The 24,284-nt window shown below is 44.2% G+C and overlaps 2 protein-coding genes across 5 annotated transcripts in view; both read right to left on the reverse strand.

The window, feature by feature from the left end:
• Positions 1 to 4,930: 4,930 nt before the first annotated feature.
• On the reverse strand, positions 4,931 to 18,068 carry LOC133121805 (zinc finger protein Gfi-1b-like). 2 transcript variants are annotated; one of them, XM_061231289.1, is made up of 6 exons: positions 17,448 to 18,068; positions 7,187 to 7,499; positions 6,863 to 7,083; positions 6,561 to 6,707; positions 6,193 to 6,358; positions 4,931 to 5,712 (listed from the first exon to the last, which is right to left on the reverse strand). In XM_061231289.1, exons 2-6 carry the CDS (start codon positions 7,422 to 7,424, stop codon positions 5,519 to 5,521), a joined length of 966 nt encoding a protein of 321 aa, XP_061087273.1. In that variant the 5' UTR covers positions 7,425 to 7,499; positions 17,448 to 18,068; the 3' UTR covers positions 4,931 to 5,518. The 2 variants fall into 2 exon arrangements, with proteins under 2 accessions (XP_061087273.1, XP_061087272.1); XM_061231288.1 differs by lacking the exon at positions 17,448 to 18,068 and adding an exon at positions 10,432 to 10,675.
• A 22-nt stretch (positions 18,069 to 18,090) lies between these two features.
• The window catches only part of evi5l (ecotropic viral integration site 5 like), a 32,856-nt gene continuing 26,662 nt past the window's right edge, over positions 18,091 to 24,284 (reverse strand). For all 3 annotated transcript variants that reach the window (XM_061231287.1, XM_061231285.1, XM_061231286.1), the window contains one exon: positions 18,091 to 18,473. In XM_061231287.1, coding sequence (XP_061087271.1) covers positions 18,165 to 18,473 — 309 coding nt within the window. In that variant the 3' untranslated portion in view covers positions 18,091 to 18,164. The remainder of the gene's footprint in view (positions 18,474 to 24,284) is intronic.

Below are 24,284 nucleotides of genomic sequence, written 5' to 3' on the forward strand. Positions count from 1 at the left end.
CGCTCACACTAACACACACTTGCGCCTGAGAGAGTATTGATTACGTGTGTAGGTTATTTTTTTCTATTATTATTATTATTATTATTTAAAGTTTTTAAAAGCGCCTGACGAAAGGTCGACTGTGCGCCACTCCTCATTCTTTCGGCCACTCTTTTTATATTTTTGTGGCGCGCGACCTCCATTCGTCTGGCCGGCGCGCTCGTGTGTGTTTCTGTGGGTCTGTGCGAAGGTCAAGCAGAACGTGGTTTTAAATGTTGGTCCTAATCCGTTTGTGTGGACAGTTTAGAGCCAGTACGTGCCACCGGGCGCCTACCCTAGTTTAAATATGGCTTGAGTTACCGTGGCTGCTGTGTTAGTTGGTGCCGGCGCCCCCGGTGTCCTCTGGACTGTACTGAACTGTTTTGCCCCTGTGCATGATGGGAAGGTATTCCTCATGGCCCCATCTGTAAGTATACCAAATATCATTTTCACTATGCAGTCATTCAGATCGCTCAGCGTGCTTATGGGAAGCATCGTGTATATACACATGTATGGTGAAATTGGAGTTTGTGACAATATTTAATTTTTTTTTTTCTTATTTTTTATTTTCTTATTATTATTATTTTTCTTCCCTGTCTGGTTGAAAACTTGCTTTCAGCCAGTCCAGAGGGAGAGAGAGAGGGGGAGACGGGTGTTTTGAGTGAGCTGAGAATTACTTAAGGATTGTATTGGGGTGGGTTGGGGTTTAGACTGGGTTGGTAGTTGGGGTAGCTAGTCCAATGCTGTAAGTATATCAATTGCATGTTATTGTCACTGATGTAACTGCCATTGATTTTAGATTATGGTTGGGGGGGGCGGGGGGGGGCACACAAAACTCTATCTTTATTTATAATTTTTACATATTATATATTCTGTTTTTGTTTTGTTTTTTTTGGAAATGTTGACAGGAAAAGACACGCCTTTGCCTTTTTATGTCTTCTGAACTTATTGTAATCTGCTTTTTGCAATATTTACCTTTTTTTGTGTGATTTGGTTTCATGTAAATGGCAAATGCCATTTTTGTTAGTCTATTTTTTCTATCATGTCCTATGAACGTGTTTGTGTAAATGTGACTTCCGCTTGAGAGTTTGGGAGGGTGTCTCGTGTTGAAATGTGTACCAAAAGGCGCTACATTCTTATATTTTGGTACATAGTTTTTTATTTTTTATTTATTTTTTTGTCATTTCATATTCAGGGCAAAGACTACACCAAATGAAACGAGGGTGTTCGATGTTTGTTGAGAGATGGGGAGGCAGGGGGAGGTCCCCGTCAGAAGCTTGGGGGGGACAAAGGTGTGTCTTTTTCTATGGTATCGAGCGGAGTGGCGCGTTGGCGACACTCCTCTGCTTTCCGGGTCGTATTCCCCGTCTGTCCTGCGTGTTCCTGCGTCTCTTCCCCTCTCTGTTCTCTCCCGTGAGTCTCTTCCCCTCTCTGTTCCCTCCCGTGAGTCTCTCCCTCTCTGTTCCCTCCCTCTTCCCTGCCACATCTCCCTTCCTCCAATGCTGTACTACTGTATGCTGTCTGTCTTAGAAACGCCTTGTGATGGACAGTTGTCATGACTGATGTTGCACTGAGGTAGCTGTGTGTGTGTGTGTGTGTGTGTGTGTGTGTGTGTGTGTGTGTTTGTGTGCGAGTGAGGATGTGTGTGTTGGGCCAGGAGGGGCCCTGGGTGAGTTCTATAGAAGCTGCAGACTTTATTTTGCGTTGAGTTTATTCACCAAATTGTGCCCCACACAGATGAGAGTATTTAGACGGTTGCTGACATTGCTTTCCAGTAAGACTTTTCCCCAATAAGAATGTTTTTGGTTGTACACGCTTATTTTTGTGTGTCTTTAAGCCAAACGAGAACCGTTTTGAAGTTTAGCTGTTAATTTGTTGTTGTTGGCATTACTGTTGCTCAGAAACCAAATGTCCCAATACCTATTTATGCACACTTAATTGCAAACAGGCAGACGGACACGTGTTGTGTTTATTATTATTTATTTTTTATTAAACTGCCACTGTCCGTGCAGTGTTACTGTAGAAACGTACTAGTGTGGCTTGCCAGTCCAGACACGGGCACAACCTCTCATCCCTCCCATCGTTCGCATCCCTCTTTCTCTTGCTTTCTTCCTCCTGTTGTCTTATTCTGTCTCTCCCCACGCTGTCCGCCAAGCTGACTGTGTCTGGTTACCATGGCAGCCACGTGCATAGTTTGTGTTCAAGTCAGAAGCTGCTCAGAACTCACCAGTCTAGCCATCAGTTTGCTCTTGCCTGCAGTCAGGCTTTCCAAAGAGCAAACTTAATGCCAGGACCAGGAGTCATGTTTTACTGCATTATGAATACTTTTGTAATGCTGTAAGACATTATAAATATATTAATATTTTTCCCCATCAGAAATACTCTCATGCCAACAACAGCAGTAATGGTAATAAAATAGAATTATGCCGCAGTTGTGTTTAGGTGTAAAATTTTAAATGACTTCCTTGTTAGAAAGGGAGTGAATTGGTTTTATGCATATTTATACTGTACTCTGTAGCAAGTGGGACCCATTTAGCCCAAGCCTAAAATTGTGTATGTGTATGTGTGTGTGTGTGTGTGTGTGTGTGTGTGTGTGGAATCATTTTAGTGGAGGATGTAGCTAGAGTTTGGAAAAGGGGAAGGGGGGCTGTTCATGTGGTTATTTTATGAATTTGCATGAATTCTGTTAAAGATTACAAGATAAAGAGAGTGAAAGTGAATTCAAAGCTTTTTTGTTTTCAAACATTTTGTGTCTCTGACATCCGGTTTATTCAGACGGTTCTCTCAAATTGTACAGCTTTACTGTTTTTTTTTCTCTCCATTTTATTTTCCCTGTCTTTCATTTCCTTGATATTTCAAACGAAATAAATGCCATTATATTGTGAATACCTCAGGATTTTTTGGAGAAAAAAAATAAAAACATTAAAAAATTAAAATGAAATAAAAAACTTCCAAAAAGTGTCCATTGTTTAAAGCAGTGTTTTTTTATTATACTTTCAACATCCTCTATATACTGCCCTAACCTGCTTGAATCAATTTTGCATTAATTCACACACATCCCAAGATCAGTGTATGTGTGAGTGGGCAGACGGCTTGACGCATTGTATAAGATGTGTTTTAAAAACATGCCATTAATAGGAGAGGGCAGAGATCTGTAATTAATGCTTTCTCAGGTTGGTTTAACGATTTGGTATTTGATATCATGTGGCAGCAACTAAATGCATAAAAGCATGCAATAGCACATGGAGCTTCAGCTGTTGTTCAGACCAAATGCCAGAATGGGAAAGAAGTGTGACCAAGTGACTTTGACCATAGAATGATTGTTGGTGCCAGACAGGGTTGTTTGAGTATCTCGGTAACTGCTGATCTCCTAAAATCCTCCTGAGGCAAAACACACTGTTAATGAGAGCGCTCAGAGGGGAATGGCCAGACTGGTCGAAGCTGACAGGAAGGTGACAGCGACACAAATAACCACACATTACAACAGTGGTATGCAGACGAACGTCTCTGAACACACAACACATCAAACCTCTGAGTGGATAGGCTACAGCAGCAGAAGACCAATAAATATTAATTTTTTTATAAATACCTAACAAAGTGCTTACTGTGTGTGTGTGTGTGTGTGTGTGTGTGTGTGTGTGTGTGTGCGTGTGCGTGTGTGTGCGCGATCTCTTTGTCTCCCATCCATGCTGAATGTAGGGTTTAGGGGTTGTTTTAACCGAGGCTAAAGCCATAGCTCTTCTTGATCAGCCAGCCACAGTCCAGTGGCAATGGCTTCCTGCTCCTGTTCCGTCTGCTTCCTGTGAGTGGGAGGGGAGCTGTGGAAACAGGGTGAGGTTGTGACCCTGTGAGTTTTGTATGCACAGAGAAACCTCTCCCTGTCACACTGAATGTAGGGGCTTGTGTGTGTGTGTGTACATTGAGTCTGCGGGAACACATGGAGACGGTGTGTGTGTGCGCACTGAGACTGTTGGAAAACCTTGGAACAGGGTGTGTGCGCATTGAGACTAACTGAACACATGGAAATGTGTGTGTGTGTGTGTGTGTGTGTGCGCACGCACTGTCGGAGCACATGGAGACAGTCACCACAGAGGAACTATGAACACGTCCAGAACAAACCGCCGGTTCTCTGAACTTGTGCCACACTCAGAGAGCACCTACCACCTGGTTATCGTCACCAGCCTTCATTTCATTTCAATGCAGTGAGTCAAACTGACCCTGTGTGCAGTGTTCACTGGTGAGCCTCGCTTTAGTGAAGATGAGAAAATATTTTCCTTAATAACATTTCCTATCTAGATTTACACCAACAGCAGGCACCATGGGAATGACTGATACCAACCTTACACACACACACACCTACCCACGCATTCTGAGTCATCTAACGTCCTTTTCCCTCTGCCGCACCTCGTAAATCTGGCCTGTGCGCTGGAACCGCACTGCTCCGGTGAGTGATGTGGGCTCTTTAATGGCCACAGTGAGTCAGGACCCTCTTAAACCTGCTTCTGTTAGCTTGCGCTCTGCTTGCTGAATTTGTACTGAGGGATGAAGATGACTGCCCCCTACTGGACAGTAACAGCACTTCCATTTTTTTTTACAGGACTTCTACACAATAAGAAAACTAACCCAGCCTTGGGCAGCCTCAGCTGTTCGGAGAGAATGCTATAGGGTGGATTGGCAGCTGGTTGCCCGATAATGTGCATTAAAGTTACTACTGTGGTGACAGTTATTAACAACTTGGCTGTGTGCGCTGTAAATTGCTTACTTTCTGTTGCCATCTGTAGGCCAGTAATATAATATCACTATTGGGTTTGACAGCAGTCCCTTTTCATGGATGGCCATGTAGGAGGTGTAGGGAGCGCCACTGAGTGACTTATGTGTATGCGTTAATGTTAGCCAAAAACAGGTCATTAAAATGAGGCAGCCTTTTATTTGAAGTAACTGTATATGGCAAATCAATCATAATGACAAATAATACATCTGCTCTTCCAGGCCTGTATTTATGTGTCACATTTATTGAAAATCTGATAATTATAATAACACACTGTACAGATCTGCATCATTTCAATCGTCCTCAGTAGACCCAGACATATGACCGGTTGTAAAAACAAAAACACAAAACGAGAAATAAATACAAATGCTTACTACAAAGTTCTAGCAAAGAAATGGCATGAACATTTTACTGAATTCACATTTATTTATTTTTTTAAAGAAAAAATTTACTTGTTATATTACAGAAAAATATTGTAGAAATATCTCTTTCAGGGCTGAATTCAGCAGGCATATTTTTTGTGACAGAGAATGTCCTAGGGCGCGGCCGAAGTCCAGACAAATGTACGGCACCTTCATCCAGCGTAGGTCTGAAAGTACGACACATCTATGCATTGAGAACATCAGACTCCTGTGTGTGGAAAACAAACACGATAATGAGGCTTCTGCTCAGGTTGTGTCTGTACCTGCTGCTCCGGGTGCAGTCGGGCGTGAATACTGTAATGGCGTCCGCTCAGTAGCCGCACACAGTGCTGTAGCTGCAGTGCAGCTCCTGGTGCCTCCGCAGGTCCACCTTGCGCTGGAAGCCCCCGTGGCAGCGGGAGCAGGTGAAGGGCTGGTGGCCGCTGTGCTTGCGGCTGTGAGTGATGAGGTTGGAGCTCTGGCTGAAGGCCTTCCCGCACACCTGGCACACGTGGGGCTTCTCACCTGAGCCAGCCAAGACCAAGACACGGTGTCACACTGGCTGCCTTTTATGGGACAACGCTGATGTACCAATCCGGCACAAACTTACTGTGTTCAAATATGCTCCTCCTGAACGTGTATGTCGGCATTGCCTGGTTTTTATTTCTTTTCTTTTCTTTATGTGAAGCACCTCATGGACCCAACTTGTACCTAACTCACCAACTAGGGGCAACATTGGGGCAGTCATGAGGGGTGCATGGCAGCCAATCACCGTTGGTGTTTGAGTGTGTGTATGAATGGGTGAATGAGAAGCATCAATTGTACAGAGCTTTTGATAAAGGCACTATATAAATGCCAGCTATTATAAAGGCACTATATAAATGCCAGCCATTTACCATTTAACTAACTCACTGAAGACTCTCCACAAGGGGGAGCTATTAGCACTCGCGGTGCTTGCCATCGATGACACTGCGTGCCCTTGCTTCATTCTGACGTGCGCGTCACCTGTATGTGTGAAGGTGTGCTTCTTCATGTCGGACTTCTGGTGGAACCTCTTGCCGCAGTACTGGCAGGGGTAGGGCCGCGTGTCCGAGTGGATCAGCAGGTGAGTGGACAGGGTGGATGAGCGCTTGAACACCTTTCCGCACTCCTTACAGCTGAAACTCCTCTCCTGAAGTGCACACATTCACACGCACGTCGTCTTTAACACAGCCCCAGGTCCCGCCCAGAGGCACAGTCGCTGCCAGAATGATTCACTGGCTCGCTGTGGCTTTTAGAGCAGTAAGAAACACACAGTGCTATATTATGCTACATTTAAACCCTTATTTGCTTTAAAATGGTGCCAGTGATAGTTTCTGGTCCATTAGCCCTACCTTGGTCCTGCTGCGTTGGCTCAGGTCAGGCCCGAAGACATATGGCTGGTCATTGGCCTTGGCGTATGCAGGCATATTCTGGAGAGTGAGCCAACTGAAATGTGACCTCTGTAGGTGAGTCTCCAGACCAGAGGCGGAGGAGAACATCTGAGGGGGAAAATGCAATAGCACATGGAGCCCGGCTGTATGTGGAGACCAACTCTCTGCCTTCCTGACTGCTCAATACAGCTTAACTTCTTTCTATATGAGAATATGTTTACTGATGCTGCAGGACCCATGTAAATAAACCAGTGTCTGCTCACCTTCGTACACAGAGGACAGGGGTTGAGGACTAATTTGAGGCTGTTGTGTTGTGTACAGATCAGCTCCTCTGCTCCCCCATTTTGCCCCCAGGTCCCCTCATTGGGGTGTGGTAACATGCTCATTAGCCTCTCCAGCTCCCGCTCTTTTGTAGGAACCCTGGAGTTCTGAGGGGGCTGGCACCACACAGCCAGATGAGGGTCCATATCTTGCCTAGGCTGGCCTGAGTTGAGGTTTGGGGAGAAGACATTAATGCCGATCAGGCATCCAGAAGCTGAGCTTGAACACCTATGGTAGGTTAGTGAATATCAAGTGTGAACCCCTACCTGCAGTCAAAGGAGCAACAGGAAGCATCGGTGTGAGGTTGGAAGGTGTTGGGTTGTCCCCCCCTGTCTCTAATGGGTATCCATTGGAAGAGGGGATTCTGGGTATTGAAGTCCTTTCTGATTGCACCTCGAACTGCACGTTGGCATACAGTTCTGATCGAGAGAGGCGCCTGTCCTCCACAGAGTGCAGGGTGTGACATCCTCCCTTCTTACTCTTGACCAGGAAGGAGCGAGGCATGGGGAGAGAGGACGGGCGGCAGGGGGCGCTGTGGAGCGTTTATGTCGAGGGAGGCCGAAAGCGGAGAAACAGTCTCTGTAACAGAAAAGGGTTTCACTCTTACACAGGCTCGCTGTCCTGGGCAAACTTTTACAAGAGCTGGGTGGTGTGCAGATTAGAAACTGTCCCTAGACACAACTTTGTATCAGCATTTTGGGAAACACATGAACAAACTATGGCCTGCAGAGAACAGTCAAGCAGAGCAGATCTTGGTGTATAAGGAAATATGTTAACTACATAACGAAAGCTGACTCATCAGGGCATACATTAACCACTTCAACATAGCTATAAACCATATCTTTCTATCTATAGATCAAGATAACATTAATGCAAAATGAGGGCATGAAATTTTAAAAAATTATTTTAGTCAGCCAAAAATACTGTTTGCGTGGCCATTTGGGAAATATGCACAAAGTATAGTCTATTTGAAGTCATTTTAAAAGTACCCCATTTAAACCATGCCCTAGTCTAACACCATTTTTTGATATGCTGCAATGAGTTAAGAGTCTGTGAACTTTATTTAATCCTCTAACTGGCAAATACAGAATCTGTACATTTGTGTTAACAGGAATGACAGGATGCCCTGTCACAGATGAAGGCAGTTGGCTGCAATTTTTGAATCTGTGGCTTCCTCATCTGTACTTGAAAAACTTTGTGGAATTAAGTATTTGAATGCTAACAGTCTTAACAGTAGCCTAGGGGAGGTGAGACAGTAATTAATTGCATTGTTAATTATGAATGTACATTATTTAAACTGCCGACCTGAAACTGTGTGAGGAGTACAGATACTCAATAGAGCTAACATTGCAAAAAAGATTTCCATTATTCAAGGTATACAATGTCTAGATCAGTGGGCTCCAGAATGATTGAATTATCGATTATTTATTGAATAAAAATGAAATGAAAAATAATTTTAAAAAAAATAAAAAAACACAGATAATAAACAATATACTTTTATTTAAATATGTTTACTCGTATGTTTCTATGTTATTGTTTTTTATTACGTTTTTTATTTCTTTATTTTTATATTTTCCAGAAAACCGGAGCCAAAATATTTTTTTATCAAGGGTGCCTATAATTCTGGAGCCCACTGTATATGCTGTGCAATCTTGCACATTGGGATAAGTGGATTGTCTCCATGGGAAATTGTCTGCCAGAAGTTGTATTATAAATAGAAACTGACAAGTTTAATGGAATAAAAATTGCTCTGTGATATATAAACATGTTGCAGAAACAGCACTGCTATTTACAATGTGGTGGCAGTAAACTGAAGTTTAAACTGAAGATAGAATGCTGCCATTGTTTTTTTAACAACACATTCAAAAACTATAATATATAATATATTAATAAGAAATCAGAGCATTGCAAAATATCTCTATGAAATGTACTGGTGTTAAGCCAGACAAAAGATGCTCATATAACAGGTTCAATGTTGGCAGCGATCAGAACGTTGATTTACGGTCGCCATTCAATAAACGGACGAAATCCTCCATATTCACTTATTATTAGCCTATAAATACGTTACTGTAGCGTGCAGTGTATGGGTTACCGCGTATTACAAGCGAGTGTTCCCGTAACACTCTGGTCCCGTAACAGATACACAGCTGTGGGGATGGCAGTTTAACTCCAGCTATAGCACACCTGTATCTGCTACTCCGCACAGTCTGAGGTGTGGTTATACAAAAAAGAAAATGCAAGTTAACACCTGCAGATTTTTTTTAATCTACAAGAATCATTCTTTTCGACCTAATTGTACAACAAGCTCGCTTTTCGACAGCTGCAACACACAGCCCTTTTAGAATCTTCTGAAAAAAATGTCTGACTATTTTTAGGTTCATAAAAACTTTTTTCGCGCTGTTACAAACCCAAACTTCTGAAAACAGATGCATCAAGAGAGCAATGTGCTATGATCCCCATTTGAGATCACTTTGTCTCATGGACCAGCTCAAGAGGTTCAAGCACCACAACCCGATATCCCCCTGGTGTGAAATCCAGCTATGACCAGCTTGAAATTACTAGTTACCAGCTATTTCAAAACATAAAACATAGCTTGAGCTGGTCAAACCATGTTGAGTATGGAGCTGGTCTGAGCTTGAAAATGTTGAGCTTTTTTCCAGCAGGGCGTGATGTGGTTCAGAGAAACGTTCTGAAATAATTCCTTGCACTTCAAACCTAATACATTACTGCGAGTTCAAGCCTGATGACAAGACTTACAAATAACGACAAGAAGCAATATATTTAACACAACAACATTGGACTGCATACTTTTTTAATACTAAACGGAGGAATAGTGAATGACATTTCTAAAGTAAATTAAAGTAGTAGGCGACTGCAGACTGTTCAAAATAGTATTACTCCAATTGCAATAATTCGGCAGCATCTCGCGGAACAACAACGAATGATTTTGTTTTTTTAGAATAAGCTCCCATTTAAGGGGGGGGGGGGGGAGAGAAATGTCTGAATGTTTTACTTGCTTATGAAACATTTTCATTAATTTTACGGGTAGGGGGGTCTGAGACCGCTGACAGTCGCCCACTACTAAAATCACAGAAAAGGCTTGCACTTTGTGAAAGCCAAGACTTCTTTCTTTCTATGCAAACACAACCCTGATCACAACTAAGTGGTAATTGCAATAGGGCTACCTCAAGTTTAAACAGCATAAAAATGTAAAAAGTAAAAAATCTGGGTGTCATTCCCGTATTAGGGAGTTCTAAAGTGATTACGGAACTTTAAAGCTAAATATCTGAACTGTATAAATGGCAGATAACCCTATAATTCTCAGGTTTTGGAGAGGCTAATTTTCTGATAGGTAACCAGAGCATAGTATCAGCGTAACAGTTTGTGTTCAATGCCATTGCTTTAATAGACGTATTAAAACTTTGCTTGAAACTTTGCTCTCCAATTAGCAGTAAAGAAAAAAAAAGGTTTCAAATTAGGTAGTTACAAAAGTTTGGTATAGGCTACTCACCAGTTGCTTTCAAAGACACTGATTATCATCGAATCGATAAGTTCAAAAATAGTTTCTCTAAAAACGTAAAAAGCTACTACAAAGCAAAAAATAAAATTAGTGGAACCATTCAAACATTTTATTCCATTTATCGGGTGAAGCAATTAGCTATATTGCAGCTTTATTTTTTTAATACGAACGCATCAATTCGTTATAAATCTCGGAGATTTGGCGAGCTTGATCGCGCTGGGTCAGTCAAGAGACATTGACATTGAGTGAGGAAGAGCCTAAAATGCACCTTTGAATCGCTCAGCACTTCAGACCGCAGACAGCTTCCTCTCTGCGAAGCCAAAGGCGCTGTTGTTGCACCAGTGGTTTTGCTGGGGCACAACCATCTTCACCAAAACTGATACATTCAGTTAATCAACAAGGCAAACAAAAACAGAAACTGCTCTCCGAAAGCAAAAGAGACGTATAAATCATTAACTGTATGGCTTCATTAAAATGTGCTACAAATAAACAGTATTACCAGCACGAACATTTTAAAAAATCCTCTTAATGCCTCCCATAATTATCCCATATATCTGAGGATCCTTTAATTTTCCATTTTTAAAAGTAGCTAACACAATTTCCATATTCATAGTTGCCTTTGCGCATCATTTAGAATGAGACTAAATGTGTGAATTTAAATCAAAAGTAAGTTAACAGTTTGAAATCACGCCCTCTCACGATCTTTGAAGTGTACTTCTCAGTCACTCACAAACCATATTCTCAGATTCTCAGCTCCAAAACTGTCAAACGACAACACAACCAAACTGTTGCAAATTGAGAATAAAAATGGAGGGTGCGAGAGAGAGAGAAAGAATGAAAGACGGTTTGGAGTGTAGGAGGTGGAAATCCTGAGAAAAATATCAGCATTTAAAGAAAATTATGAACATGTCACTAGTCACCTTTGACGATCGGTCATGGAGGGTATTGCAAAATGGCTGCAGCTGGATTAAGAGACAATTACAATACAAAACAATTTGGGTGATGGACAGACAGATGTGATCGAAAGCATACCGGAACTGTAAAAGGTACAGAGTTAAATAGACCTTTCTGCAAATTTTAAAATTTTAAAACCATTTTTTTAAAAGAAAAGGGCCCTATGAAAAAGTTTGGGAACCCTTTTGGATTATTCTTTGTTACTTTTTAAAAAGATTATCACTAAGGCCCAGGCCCAGGTGATTTACTTGATAGGACTTCAATGGGTCAGGTGAGTATAATTCCAGGGCTGAAGTAACTTCATGCCTTATAAAGTATCCAACTGCAGTGGCTGTTCTGTCTGGTGTTAACAACCATGGGTTCCTCTAAACAGTTGTCCAAGAATTTCAGAATGAAGATGGTTCATTTCCACCAAGAAGGAGAAGGCTACAAAAACTCTCTCAATGTTTCAAACTACCTATTTCCACTGTCAGAAACATTAGAAAATAGAAGATTTTATTAGAAAAAAGAACAGTTGACCCGGTGAGAAACGCTCAGAAGAATCCACATATCAGGAGGAGGTACGAAATACTAACTGACAGGCTTCCCAAAACTTCCCTTTTTTTTATTTTGAAGCTGAAAAGATAAATAAATAAAAACGAATCTTGCTTAATAATTAGTTGTTTAACGTTGTACCATTTCAAGGTCAGGTTTGCTTCTGTTCGCTTCGATATCGTAAAAAGGCTTTTTGACCAGGGGTGCCCAAATGTTTGCACACTACTGTACTATACGGCCTACACCGCGTGGATGGTGGAAAGAGCAAGAAGGAAAAAATGTGCCACAGACAGCAAGAAGATCTGAAAGAGAGATTTTACCACAACTCCCTTACTGAGATTTTCCTGTATAGGAACAAATGACAACAAATCTGCTACCACATACAGATACGCACACACACACACACACACACACACACACACACACACACACACAGCAACACCATCCACCAAAACCAAAAATGTGGCTTCTGAGGACATACAGTGTATGTTTATAAAAATATATATTTTAAAATCTTTCATCAAGTACAGAACACTGAATTATTTCTTGTCACCATTAATATCGTCACTTTAACTGTTATCTTTATTGTTGCCATTAATATAAACATAATAAACATGGTGAAATTGAGAGTGGATAAGGTTTAAGATTGGTAGTGGATACTGTAGTGATATTCATGTTGTCCCAGCCATCCAAAAAAATAAAGATATTGGAAGTAATTTTAAGGTTCTGTCAATTATAGCTGATGCATACTGTGGCCAGTCTCAATACTGCCCCCATACTGTGGGGCAGCGGTCAATTTCTGAGGACTTCTCAGAGGAACAGGTGAACAGGTTTTAAGGAAGCATCTCAAAATAAATTATGATCACTGAATCGCTGAAGAACTGAATCCCAGAGCCTGCTGGCTGCTTCTCTAAGCATCCACCATCCACCATGTACCTGACCGTAGAGCTCTGCATTAATGACACTTTTCCAGCCCGTAATGGCAGGGAACTAATTTGATCTGGCATACTGGCCTATCGTATAATCTTATATATATATATATATATATATATTATATACAGTGGTGTGAAAAAGTGTTTGCCCCCTTCCTGATTTCTTTTTTTTTCTTTTTTTGCATGTTTGTCACTTAAATGTTTCAGATCATCAAACAAATTTAACAACAAGTAAACACAAAATGCAGTTTTTAAATGAAGGTTTTTGTTATTAAAGGAGAAAAAATCCAAACCTACATGGCCCTGTGTGAAAAAGTGATTGCCCCCCTAAAGCAATGAGTCTCTTACAGCGCTGTGGAGGAATTTTGGCCCACTCATCTTTGCAGAATTGTTGTAATTCAGCCACATTGGAGGTTTTTCGAGCATGAACCGCCTTTTTAAGGTCATGCCACGGCATCTCAATAGGATTCAGGTCAGGACTTTGACTAGGCCACTCCAAAGTCTTCATTTTGGTTTTTTTCAGCCATTCAGAGGTGGACTTGCTGGTGTGTTTTGGATCATTGTCCTGCTGCAGAACCCAAGTTCGTTTCAGCTTGAGGTCACGAACAGATGGCCGGACATTCTCCTTCAGGATTTTTTGGTAGACAGCAGAATTCATGGTTCCATTTATCACAACAAGTCTTCCAGGTCCTGAAGCAGCAAAACAGCCCCAGACTATCACACTACCACCACCATATTTTACTGTTGGCATAATGTTCTTTTTCTGAAATGCGGTGTTACTTTTACGCCAGATGTAATGGGACACACACCTTCCAAAAAGTTCAACTTTTGTCTCGTCAGACCACAGAGTACTTTCCCAAAAGTCTTGGGGATCATCAAGATGTTTTCTGGCAAAATTGAGACAAGCCTTAATGTTCTTTTTGCTCAGCAGTGGTTTTCGTCTTGGAACTCTGCCATGCAGGCCATTTTTGCCCAGTCTCTTTCTTATGGTGGAGTCATGAACACTGACCTTAACTGAGGCAAGTGAGGCCTGCAGTTCTTTGGATGTTGTTGTGGGGTCTTTTGTGACCTCTTGGATGAGTCGTCGCTGCGCTCTTGGGGTAATTTTGGTCGGCCGGCCACTCCTGGGAAGGTTCACCACTGTTCCATGTTTTCGCCATTTGTGGATAATGGCTCTCACTGTGGTTCGCTGGAGTCCCAAAGCTTTAGAAATGGCGTTATAACCTTTTCCAGACAGATAGATCTCAATTACTTTCTTTCTCATTTGTTCCTGAATTTCTTTAGATCTCGGCATGATGTCTAGCTTTTGAGGATCATTTGGTCTACTTCACTTTGTCAGGCAGGTCCTATTTAAGTGATTTCGTGATTGAGAACAGGTGTGGCAGTAATCAGGCCTGGGTGTGGCTAGAGAAATTGAACTCAGGTTTGATAAACCACAGTTATGTTTTAACATGGGGGGGGGCAATCACTTTTTCACACAGGGCCATGTAGGTTTGGATTTTTTTTCTCCCTTAATAATAAAAACCTTCATTTAAAAACTGCATTTTGTGTTTACTTGTGTTGTCTTTGACTAATATTTAAATTTGTTTGATGATCTGAAACATTTAAGTGTGACAAACATGCAAAAAAATAAGAAATCAGGAAGGGGGCAAACACTTTTTCACACCACTGTACCTTAAATATAAACTCTTGTGAAAGCACGATTTTCTGACAAATTAGATATTTTGTAGAACATTTTAAAAACTTTCAATTTTTCAAAAAGGAAGACCGACTGCAATGAATCTTATTTTAGCAGTAATTTTTGCTAACCACTTGCACATTACCACAATAAAACACTCTATTTAGGTCTTTAAAACAGAGAGAATTTATTTGTTCTTTCAGAAAAATTCAATTTTTTTGTCACGATTTTTTCTTTCTTTTTGTATGTCTCGTACTCATCCATAGTAAAACGATTACTTGTAATATCAATATCTTTGTGTGTTCACATATATGGCATTATCAAACCATAGACCTGCCATCTGAGGAATCGGTCTGGGCTGCTTGGAGCAGTTTAAAGTCACACAGACCTCTGCGTCTCTTTTCAGAGAACACCAAACCAGCAGTACAAGGAGACACCGCAACACACATTGAACTGCGGACAGGAACCATGTTTTAAAAGTCTCGTTTTGTGAACGAAGCGTGCTTTTATTGTACCGTTTACATATAAATCACCAGCAAACAGATGAAACATACAGTACTTTATCTGGTGAATGTGGAGGAGGAGGAGGTTTTCGTTTCGAAAGACCCGTGGCCTCTAGCACCTCGTCTTTGCTCACGTCTCAATGGCACGCTCGCTGTCCAGTGTCAGTTTTCCGTGTAAAAACAATGCAAATCTCAAAGTTACATTTTGGCAACCAAGCAAGCTGCAACACATCTCACTGTGTATAGGACAGGAGCGTTTGTAGGGCCCTCACAGATGTATAAAGGTCAGTCAGCTGACAAATTCATCCCAAAGCTATGAGTGGGGACTGCTATCCTGAACGGAGCTGTACAGAAATCGTACCACACATACTCTGCTTCTGTCGTGCAGTGCTACTGAACCTCAGATTAACTAGGGCATCAAAAAGGTTGCTCAACCACGACAGACAACTGCATCTCAGTGAAGCTAGCCCATACAGAAGAACCCTAATAACATATTTAAACATATTCATTGTATAATACTGCATGTGGATTGTTTCCACAATACTGCTATATTTTCCATATAATACCTCAGTTTCTATAGATTTGTGATAACATATATTTCTAAATATTTGCTTCAATTATATGTTCAGTTATATATATTTTGAGTAAAGTTAGAATGTACAACTCAGGGGTGAAACAAAGCAGATTTTGGAAAAAGACTTCAGGTTCTTCGGTAAAGGCATACAATGGCACAGTCACTCCATACAACCTTAAGGTATTTAAAGACATGATTTGAAGTTTTCACACGAGACAGTTATGTAATGCAAAATGCCAAGCTGCGTGTGGAACACTCTTACACATTTGCACATATAGTTTCTGTATCTGATTATCTTAGACATATATACAGAGACACACAGATATGCTGTTATCTGACACCCTTAAACATGGAATGACATCCTGTGACCTAAGGATAATTCGAATACCTCAGTATATGGGGCAGTAGCTCAGAATTAGGGCGATGACCGTAGGTTCGGGATATATTCACAGAATAGGTTTTGGGTAGGGTATACATTTCAGCAACAGTCGAAACAGGACATATCCATTTAGATTCTAACCTTTTCCTTTCCCGACCATAATCAAACACAGGAAGTTCTGCCAGGAAGTGATGTCATAGACAGATGCGTTCCAACAGGAAGAGGTATCGACATATTGTAATACAGTACCATTATCAAAACGAGGATGACCTACGGTGTGTAAAACAGACATAGAAACGGCAAAGTGGCGAGAAAACCGCGTGAACCTGCTTTTATTCCTTTTCCTTACAAATCAGCCAGTGTCGTAACGACCATCCTCCCATACTTCACAGTTTCTCCAAAGAGACTTCAGAGAACAAGAGAACACGCTATCCCCTTTTCTCAAAACCCAGTCTGAAGCAAACACCATTCTTATACGTGTCACTCGTAGCTGCTCTCTGTCACCCACATAAGCAGGGGCTGTGTACATGGGACCCAGTTTGGTAGCTCTGTGGCGAGCACGGGGGCATCACACTATAACCCTGCCCTCTCTCAGAGGGCCTGAGGTTCACAGTGGGAGGGTCAGGATGTGACCTGGGCCAGACAGACTCTCGCTAAATAACATATCAATCTTTCACAGTTTGCATTGAAAAAACCACACCAGGGAAAGGGGTGGAGGGAGGGGGGGACCTGCATGTTAAATACAAAATAATAAATAACACAAATATCCGAGCAGCACATTGTTGACAGGCTTCGACAATCCAGTGGGATCAGCCCCTGGATTCAAGTTGGCACAGAAGACTGAGGAAACCAAAAAAAAAAGAAAAAAGAAAGATTTGGCTGCCATCGGTGTGAAGTATTTATCTGTGAATATTTATATGTCGAATGTTTATATAGGTATATAAAAATAAAAATATCAAAATAAATAAAAACATAACGTAATGTTTAAAAAAAAAAAAAAGATTTGGCAATGTTGAGATTTTGTGTTTGTTTGAAGTCCAAATGCTTACTTTACAAGTAAGAAATGCAAATTACTGTAGTTTGCCTACCACTTTAAGGCATAAAGACACACAAATACAGATATGGTAAGGTATATTGTTATTTAAGAATCTAGGTATATCTTCTTGTAATACGTCTGTTATAGTACATGTAAGATCTTTCGCTCACAGTGCCTTTCCTGTACATCATCTTCTCCGTTAACTCCCATATTTAGCTCCTTCTAAAGCATTAGCATCTAGTGCAGCTTTTCTTTTCCGAAGGCAACACTGGAGGGGGTGTCATCACAGCCAGTTACGTTTAGTGTAGGAAAGAGTAATAGAGTAATAGAGAGGGAGAGAGAGTGTGTGAGAGAGAATTACCGATACTATAAACCATGAAAATTCCAGGGCTGAAATGTGCCAAATATCCAAGCTACCTGGAGGGAGGAATGACCGTGCGAGCCGGGCACGGATGAGGGGAGAGACGAACCGCGGGAGCGCTGACTTGGCAGTAGATAGATCAGTGAGCACAACGGACATGCTGGAGCTGGAAGATCACAACTGTTCCCGGTGAAGGAAGGTCGGGCCGAAGTTATGGTGTCGAGCGTCACAGAGATTCCCCTCGCAGCGCCTGGTGCGCGGATAACCGGATGACTGGGCCGACCGTCGCCCACGCCAGAGCAGTTCCTTCCAGCTCTCTCCTGGCAGTTCTGCAGGCTGACTGAAGGTCCAGAGCCTGCAGCTCTTTCACGCGGCCCGGGCTGGGGGGTGCTTTGGGCCAGACACCCACAGCTCTCCCCCCTGCTGCACGGGAAGCCCTGCCGGGTCGACTGCAGTCTCAGTCCTCGGCCTTGTTCGTTGTGAGACGGACAGTCCGTTCAGAGGGCGAGGGACAGCGCACGACCCCACCGCCCCGCGTTGCCCGCACTCAAAGGAGAACCCTCCAGACCTCCTGACACGACGTGAGCTTGTGAGACACAGAACGGAGATGAGGGGATGAGAGGGAGGAAACGGAAGGAGGGAGCAGTGCAGCGGGGCGTGTGCGTGTGTGTGTGTGTGTGTGTTCATGTACGTTGTGTGTGTGTGTGTGTGTGTGTTCATGTACGTGTGTGTGTGTGGGTGTGTGTTTCAGTCAGCAGTCTCTCTCAGGCTGCTCAGTTCTCCAGGGCCTCAGCGCACACCATGCTGGCGTACAGCTGTGGAGGATTGTGGGAGTCCGCGTCCTCCCCCCTCTCCTCCCCGTCGCTGTCGGTGCTGCCCTCGCTGTCCAGGCGGGGCGACGGGCGGCACGGGGCCTGCAGGGAGGGGTACAGGGCCGTGGCGGGGAGGGGGCTGGGCAGCAGGTCTTCGTCTGAGCTCAGGTAATCAGCCTCCCCCGAGGCAGGGTCGCTCAGACGCAGGTCCCCGAAGCCCCCGCTTCCTGCTGTCTGAAACCTGGCCGGGTGGCCACGCAGCTGCCTGATCTGAAAGGCCAGAGAGAGAGAGAGAGAGAGAGAGAGAGAGAGAGAGAAAGAGATGTGAAGTTATTTATATTTCACATAACACCAGTTACCAGTTAACATGCAAATCTGCCAGGAGGTTGAAATGAGTGTTGCCAGTAGGAGAGAAAGCAAAGCAAAGAAAAGTGTATATTAGGACTAACCCAATGCTGTAATGATTTAATAATGCTTGGCTAATCCAATCCCAGGTTTATTTTCTCACGGGATAAAAGGTGTGAGAAAATTTTTATAAAAGCAAGATATACTTTCATGACAAAGAACAACTTTGCATGCAGGCTGCAGTGTACAGCTTAAGTCAGATTAACTGTTTCTCTTTAAAGGGAAAGTCATAAAATGTGTTGTCAAATGTGGTTACCTTTGCAGAGAGTTAAGGCCATTAAAAATGTTTCCTTTGAACTGAACATTCTGCATAAAACTATTACCAGGTTTGTGGGTGACCTATTTCTGCAGAAACATTTTCACCCTGCCCCGGTGGTCAGGTTTGACAGAGACTGAGGTTAAACAGAGAGAGACAGAGAGAGACAGAGAGAGACACAAGTGGGGGTAGAGAGACACCAGGGTGGGAGGCAGAGGAGGCGCACAGATCTTCATGGTAAAGATTAAATGGATGGGTAAATTTCAGATCAGGCTGTGGTTGTGGTTTATATATGTCTGCTGCAGTTGAGTCGAGATTTTGTCTGTTTGTCGGTTTGATTCTGCAGTGCGTTTGTCTGCTCTACAGCCGCCTTGGGTTTGAGTCGCTTCAGATCCATGTGTAGCACTAGCCATGAAGGCTACATCCACTGCTTACTTTCAGCGCAGTGGCGACTAGCGTAGCTGCACCCTCTCTAGCGTAGCGACTAGCGTAGCTGCACCCTCTCTAGTGTAGCGACTAGCGTAGCTGCACCCTCTCTAGCGTAGCGGCACCCTCTCTAGCGTAGCTGCACCCACTCTAGTGTAGCTGCACCCTCTTTAGCATAGCTGCACCCTCTCTAGGGTAGCTGCACCCTCTCTAGCATAGCTGCACCCTCTCTAGGGTAGCTGCACCCTCTCTAGCATAGCTGCAGCCTCTTGTGTGAGTGCAACAGCTGACAGGAGCGCGTGAGTCACCCGTACACGCAGGAGGCCCACCTCTCTGCGCCTTGCGTGACAACAGCAGCCGCAGCCCTCCTCGCTGTGCCTCTCAGGGCGTGAGCACGAATACGAGAGTGACTCAAGGTGCAAATCTCAGACCGGCTACCAGGCTGGGTCACAGTTTTCCTCTAAGCACGGAGGGGGGGGGCGTGTGGTTAACCAGAGGAATACTCACTATGACTGAGATCAACTGAGCTCTCGCACACCCCTTCCTCCTACCATATTCTCACCCCTCCTGATTCAGCTCTTTCGCAACTTAGCAGAACAGATGCAGTATGGAGGGATAAAATAGATTTTTTTTACGGTTTACAAGTGCGAGATCGCGGTCCAGTTAGATTTAGATTACAGGACAGCGTACAAAAGTGTTTCAGGTGCCTGCGTCTGTTTGGTTTCGGCTACGTTATTGAGTAAAGTAAAACAGTTGATTTGATTATAAACAAAGAATAATCATTGTGGTATAAAAATGCTCATAGATTTTATCATTATCATTATTATGAATAATAATCCTTTATTTAACCTAGGGAGGTGCATTGAGAACAAGTTTCACGTTTTTCAAGGATGCCCAGGGAGAAATGCCAAGAGCAGTTGCAAGTGGAAAGCAGAGAGAGTGAGAACAGGAATAAAGCCCCTAGAGCATTTAGGGCCATGCTGGAGGACCCAGATATGAGCACAGGCACTCAGCCTGAAATGATCCGACACAAACAACAAACAGTTGTGGCTGCTGACTCTTAATTGGCTGTGCTGAGTGTACGCCCCAGTGCATAAACTCAGGGGAGATGCAGTCATTCTTGCTCCTTGCTAAAATAAAATAAAAAAATCCCAAATAATAGTTGACTGTATGAGCAGCAAATGAACAGGGACCAGACCCTGGGTCTATCTCCCAAGTTTCATCACGCTAATAACAGCTTAAAGGTGTGAATCTCATGATTCTGCACACAATCGCAGAAGGTAAATAAATGTGATGACTGCCAAAGTCCCTCCAGTGACCATATGACTGAAACTGAAACCAATCAAGCAAAAACACTGTCAGATTTCTGAGGTCTTTAATAACAATGGGAGGGGAGGGGGAGTGAGAGAGAAGGGCAGAGCTGTCCCACCCTCTCTGTCACGCACAGCTCTTCTCTGGATGAGCAAGCAGAGCACCACAGCACAGATTTAGCCCCGCCCACGGCAGCCCAAATGAAAAAACTCTGATTACAGCACACACACACGCGCAGACTCTCTCTCTCTCACACACACACAGACACACAGACTCTCACACACACACACACACACGCAGACGCTCTCACACACACGCACACATTTACATTTTACATTTACATTACATTTTTGTCATTTGGCAGACGCTTTTAATCCAAAGCGATTTACAAGTGCATAGGTTCTACCATAAGTCAAAGCATCACATCCAGAACTAGGAAAATACACATGGAATGCTGTTCTAAACATAGTCGTCATCATAAGTGCAATTTTATTTTTATTTATTTATTTATTTATTTATTTATTTATTTTGGGGGGGGGGTTAGACAAGGATGGGGATATCAGAAAGGAGGGGCGGGGGAAATCAGGAGGGAGGACTAAGGTAGAGTTTGAAAAGGTGGGTTTTGAGTCTGCGTCGAAATAGGGGGAGGGATTCTGCTGTCCTGACAGTGGTAGGCAAGTCATTCCACCACTGAGGAACCAGAACAGAAAACAGGCGTGAGCGTGCAGCTCGACCGCCAGGTGCATGTAGAGAGGGAACCGTAAGGCGCCCAGAGCTGGCAGACCAGAGTGGTCTAGCTGGGGAGTAGGGAGTGATCAAGGATTGAATGTAAGGAAGGGCAGTCCCCTTAGCAGCCTGAAATGCCAACACTAGGGCCTTGAAATGGATGCGTGCGGCAATAGGAAGCCAGTGGAGGCCAATGAGAAGCAGGGTGACATTAGCTGACCTGGGCTGACTGGTGATCAGGCGGGCTGCAGCATTCTGGACCAGCTGGAGGGGCTTGATGGCACACGCTGGGAGACCGACTAGAAGGGAGTTGCAGTAATCCAGGCGGGAAATGACGAGCGCCTGGACTAGGAGCTGGGTGGCTTTCTCCGTCAGGAGATGACGGATACGGCATATATTATACAGAAAGAACCTGCAGGTTCTGGCAGTGGAGGATACTTGTGGAGCCAGGGTGAGGCAGTTATCAAGAGTCACCCCAAGATTCTTTGCCTTACGGGAGGAGGACACTACAAAGTCCTCAACAGTCAGTGAGAGGTCGATTGACGGAGAGGACTTAGCAGGGATGTAGAGAAGCTCAGTTTTGGCAAGGTTGAGCTTCAGGTGGTGGGAAGTCATCCACGTAGAGATATCAGCCAAGCAGGCAGAGATCTGTCTGGTGACTTGGGTGTCGGGGGGGAAGGAAATAAAGAGTTAGGTGTCATCAGCGTAAGAATGATAAGAAAAGCCATGGGAAGAGATAACAGAACCAAGAGACATGGTGTATAGCGAGAAGAGGAGAGGCCCAAGAACTGAGCCCTGTGGGACTCCAGTTTGTAGGGGGTGAGGGTCGGAGACTGAGCCCCTCCAAGTCACCTGGTAGGAGCGACCAGAGAGGTAGGAGGAAAACCAAGCAAGTGCAGTCCCTGTGACACCCATCCCAGACAGACAAGGTTGACTGTATCGAAGGTGGCCGACAGGTCGAGGAAGATGAGGACAGAGGAGAGGGATTTGGCTTTAGCAGAGTGGAGTGCCTCAGTGACCGCGAGCAGGGCGGTCTCAGTGGAGTGGCCACTCTTGAAGCCAGACTGGTTGGGGTCATGGAGATTGTTCTGGAGAAGATAAGTGGACAGTTGGGAGCAGACTGCCCATTCCAGAGTTTTAGCGAGAAAGGGAAGAAGAGAGACAGGCCGGTAGTTGTTCAGGGCAGAGGGGTCAAGAGTAGGTTTTTTGAGCAGGGGAGTGACTCTGGCCCTCTTCAGGGAAGAGGGCATGGTGCCGGAAGAGAGGGAGGTGTTGATTAGAGAGGAGAGAAAAGGGAAAATGTCATTGGATATAGATTGTAGGAGGGGAGAGGGGATGGGGTCAAGAGGACAGGTGGTCGTGCGGTGGGATGTAAGGAGTTTCAATGTGTTGGGGTCAGAGAGGGGAGAAAAGGAGGCTAGGGAGTTGGGGAAGGTAGGAGGGTCAGCAGGGGGAGAGGGTTGTGAGAAGGAATTGCGAATGGCATCAACCTTCTTTTCAAAGAAGGAGACAAAGTCATCAGGTGTGAGTGATGAGGGGGGTGGGGGGTGGGGGGGGGGCCAGAAGAGAGGAGAAGGTTGAAAACAGTTTGCGGGGATTAGAGGCGGGCGCGTTAATTTTCGAGTGAAAGAAGGAAGATTTAGCTAGAGAGACAGAGGAATGGAAAGATGATAAGAGGGCATGGAAGTAAGCCATATCACTGGGGAGACAGGACCTTTTCCATTTTCTCTCCGCTGCCTGCAGTCGGGAGACAGTCGAGAGAAAGACTCCACAGACGGTAGGGAGGAGACGATTGTAGATGAGAGGGTGGAGGAAGACAGGTGGCGTAGGTTCCGCCGACAGGTGACAGTGGATGGTGGGGGAGATGGATGGGTGTGAGAGGAGAGTGGAAGAGAAAAAGAGATGAAGGAGTGGTCAGATATATGGAGTGGTGTTACAGAGAGGTTGGTTGTTGTGCAGCTCCTTGTGAAGATGAAGTCAAGAAGGTTGCCTGCTTTGTGGGTGGGAGGGGAAAGAGTGAGGGTAAGGTCAAAAGAAGAAAGAAGGGAGAGAAAGGTAGACTGGGTGGACTGAGTTGAGGTTGAAGTCACCCAGAAGGATCAGGGGGGTGTCATTGACTGGTGAGGAGCTAAGGAGGATGTCCATCTCATCCAAGAAGCTCCCCAGAGGACCCGGGTGGCGATAAACAACAATAATAAGTTTGCACGGCAGAGTAACAGAAACCACATGAAATTCAAAAGAGGAGAAGGTGAAGGATGAGGAGAAGACACTAGATCTCCATGAGGATGAGATTAGGAGACCTGTGCCACCTCCTCTGCCAGAGGTTCTGGGTGTGTGGGAAAAATAGAAGGCAGAGGAAAGGGCAGCCGGGGTGGCTGTGTTCTCTGGTGAGAGCCACGTTTCAGTTAAAGCAAGAAAGTCAAGGTTGAGGTGGGAGGCTTAGGCAGATATGAAGTCTGGTTTCTGGATGGCGGACTGGCAGTTCCAGAGTCCACCAGCCACACAGAGATCAATACCAGGGGATCTGGGAGGGAAGATGAGGTTTGAGATATTCTGCCCATGTTGGGGGGAGGCGAACTTCCTACCTGACTGGGACCTGGGTAGAGGAGAGAGGACAGGGATGGGAAGGAAACACATGGAGGGAACTAGGGAGGACAAGAGGAATACTACGTAGTGAAATGAGGGCAGACAGCGAAAACAAAAACACTCATCAGGCTCTCAGACAGCCTGGATGGACACCCGTAGATAGACACCCGTAGATAGACACCCGTAGATAGACACCAGTAGATAGACACCCTCGACTTTGTACGCCTGCGACTTCATATGCCGAGGCAAGTAGCCGAGGCTGCCGCACACAGCTGCCGCTGGTGCGCTACACAACTGCTTAAATAACACTGACGCTGAATACAGAAAATGCTACCAACCCACTGCAGAACACTAATGCACACTGAAGTGAG

The sequence above is a fragment of the Conger conger genome, chromosome 2 (assembly GCF_963514075.1).
Source record: "Conger conger chromosome 2, fConCon1.1, whole genome shotgun sequence".
Lineage (NCBI taxonomy): Eukaryota > Metazoa > Chordata > Actinopteri > Anguilliformes > Congridae > Conger > Conger conger.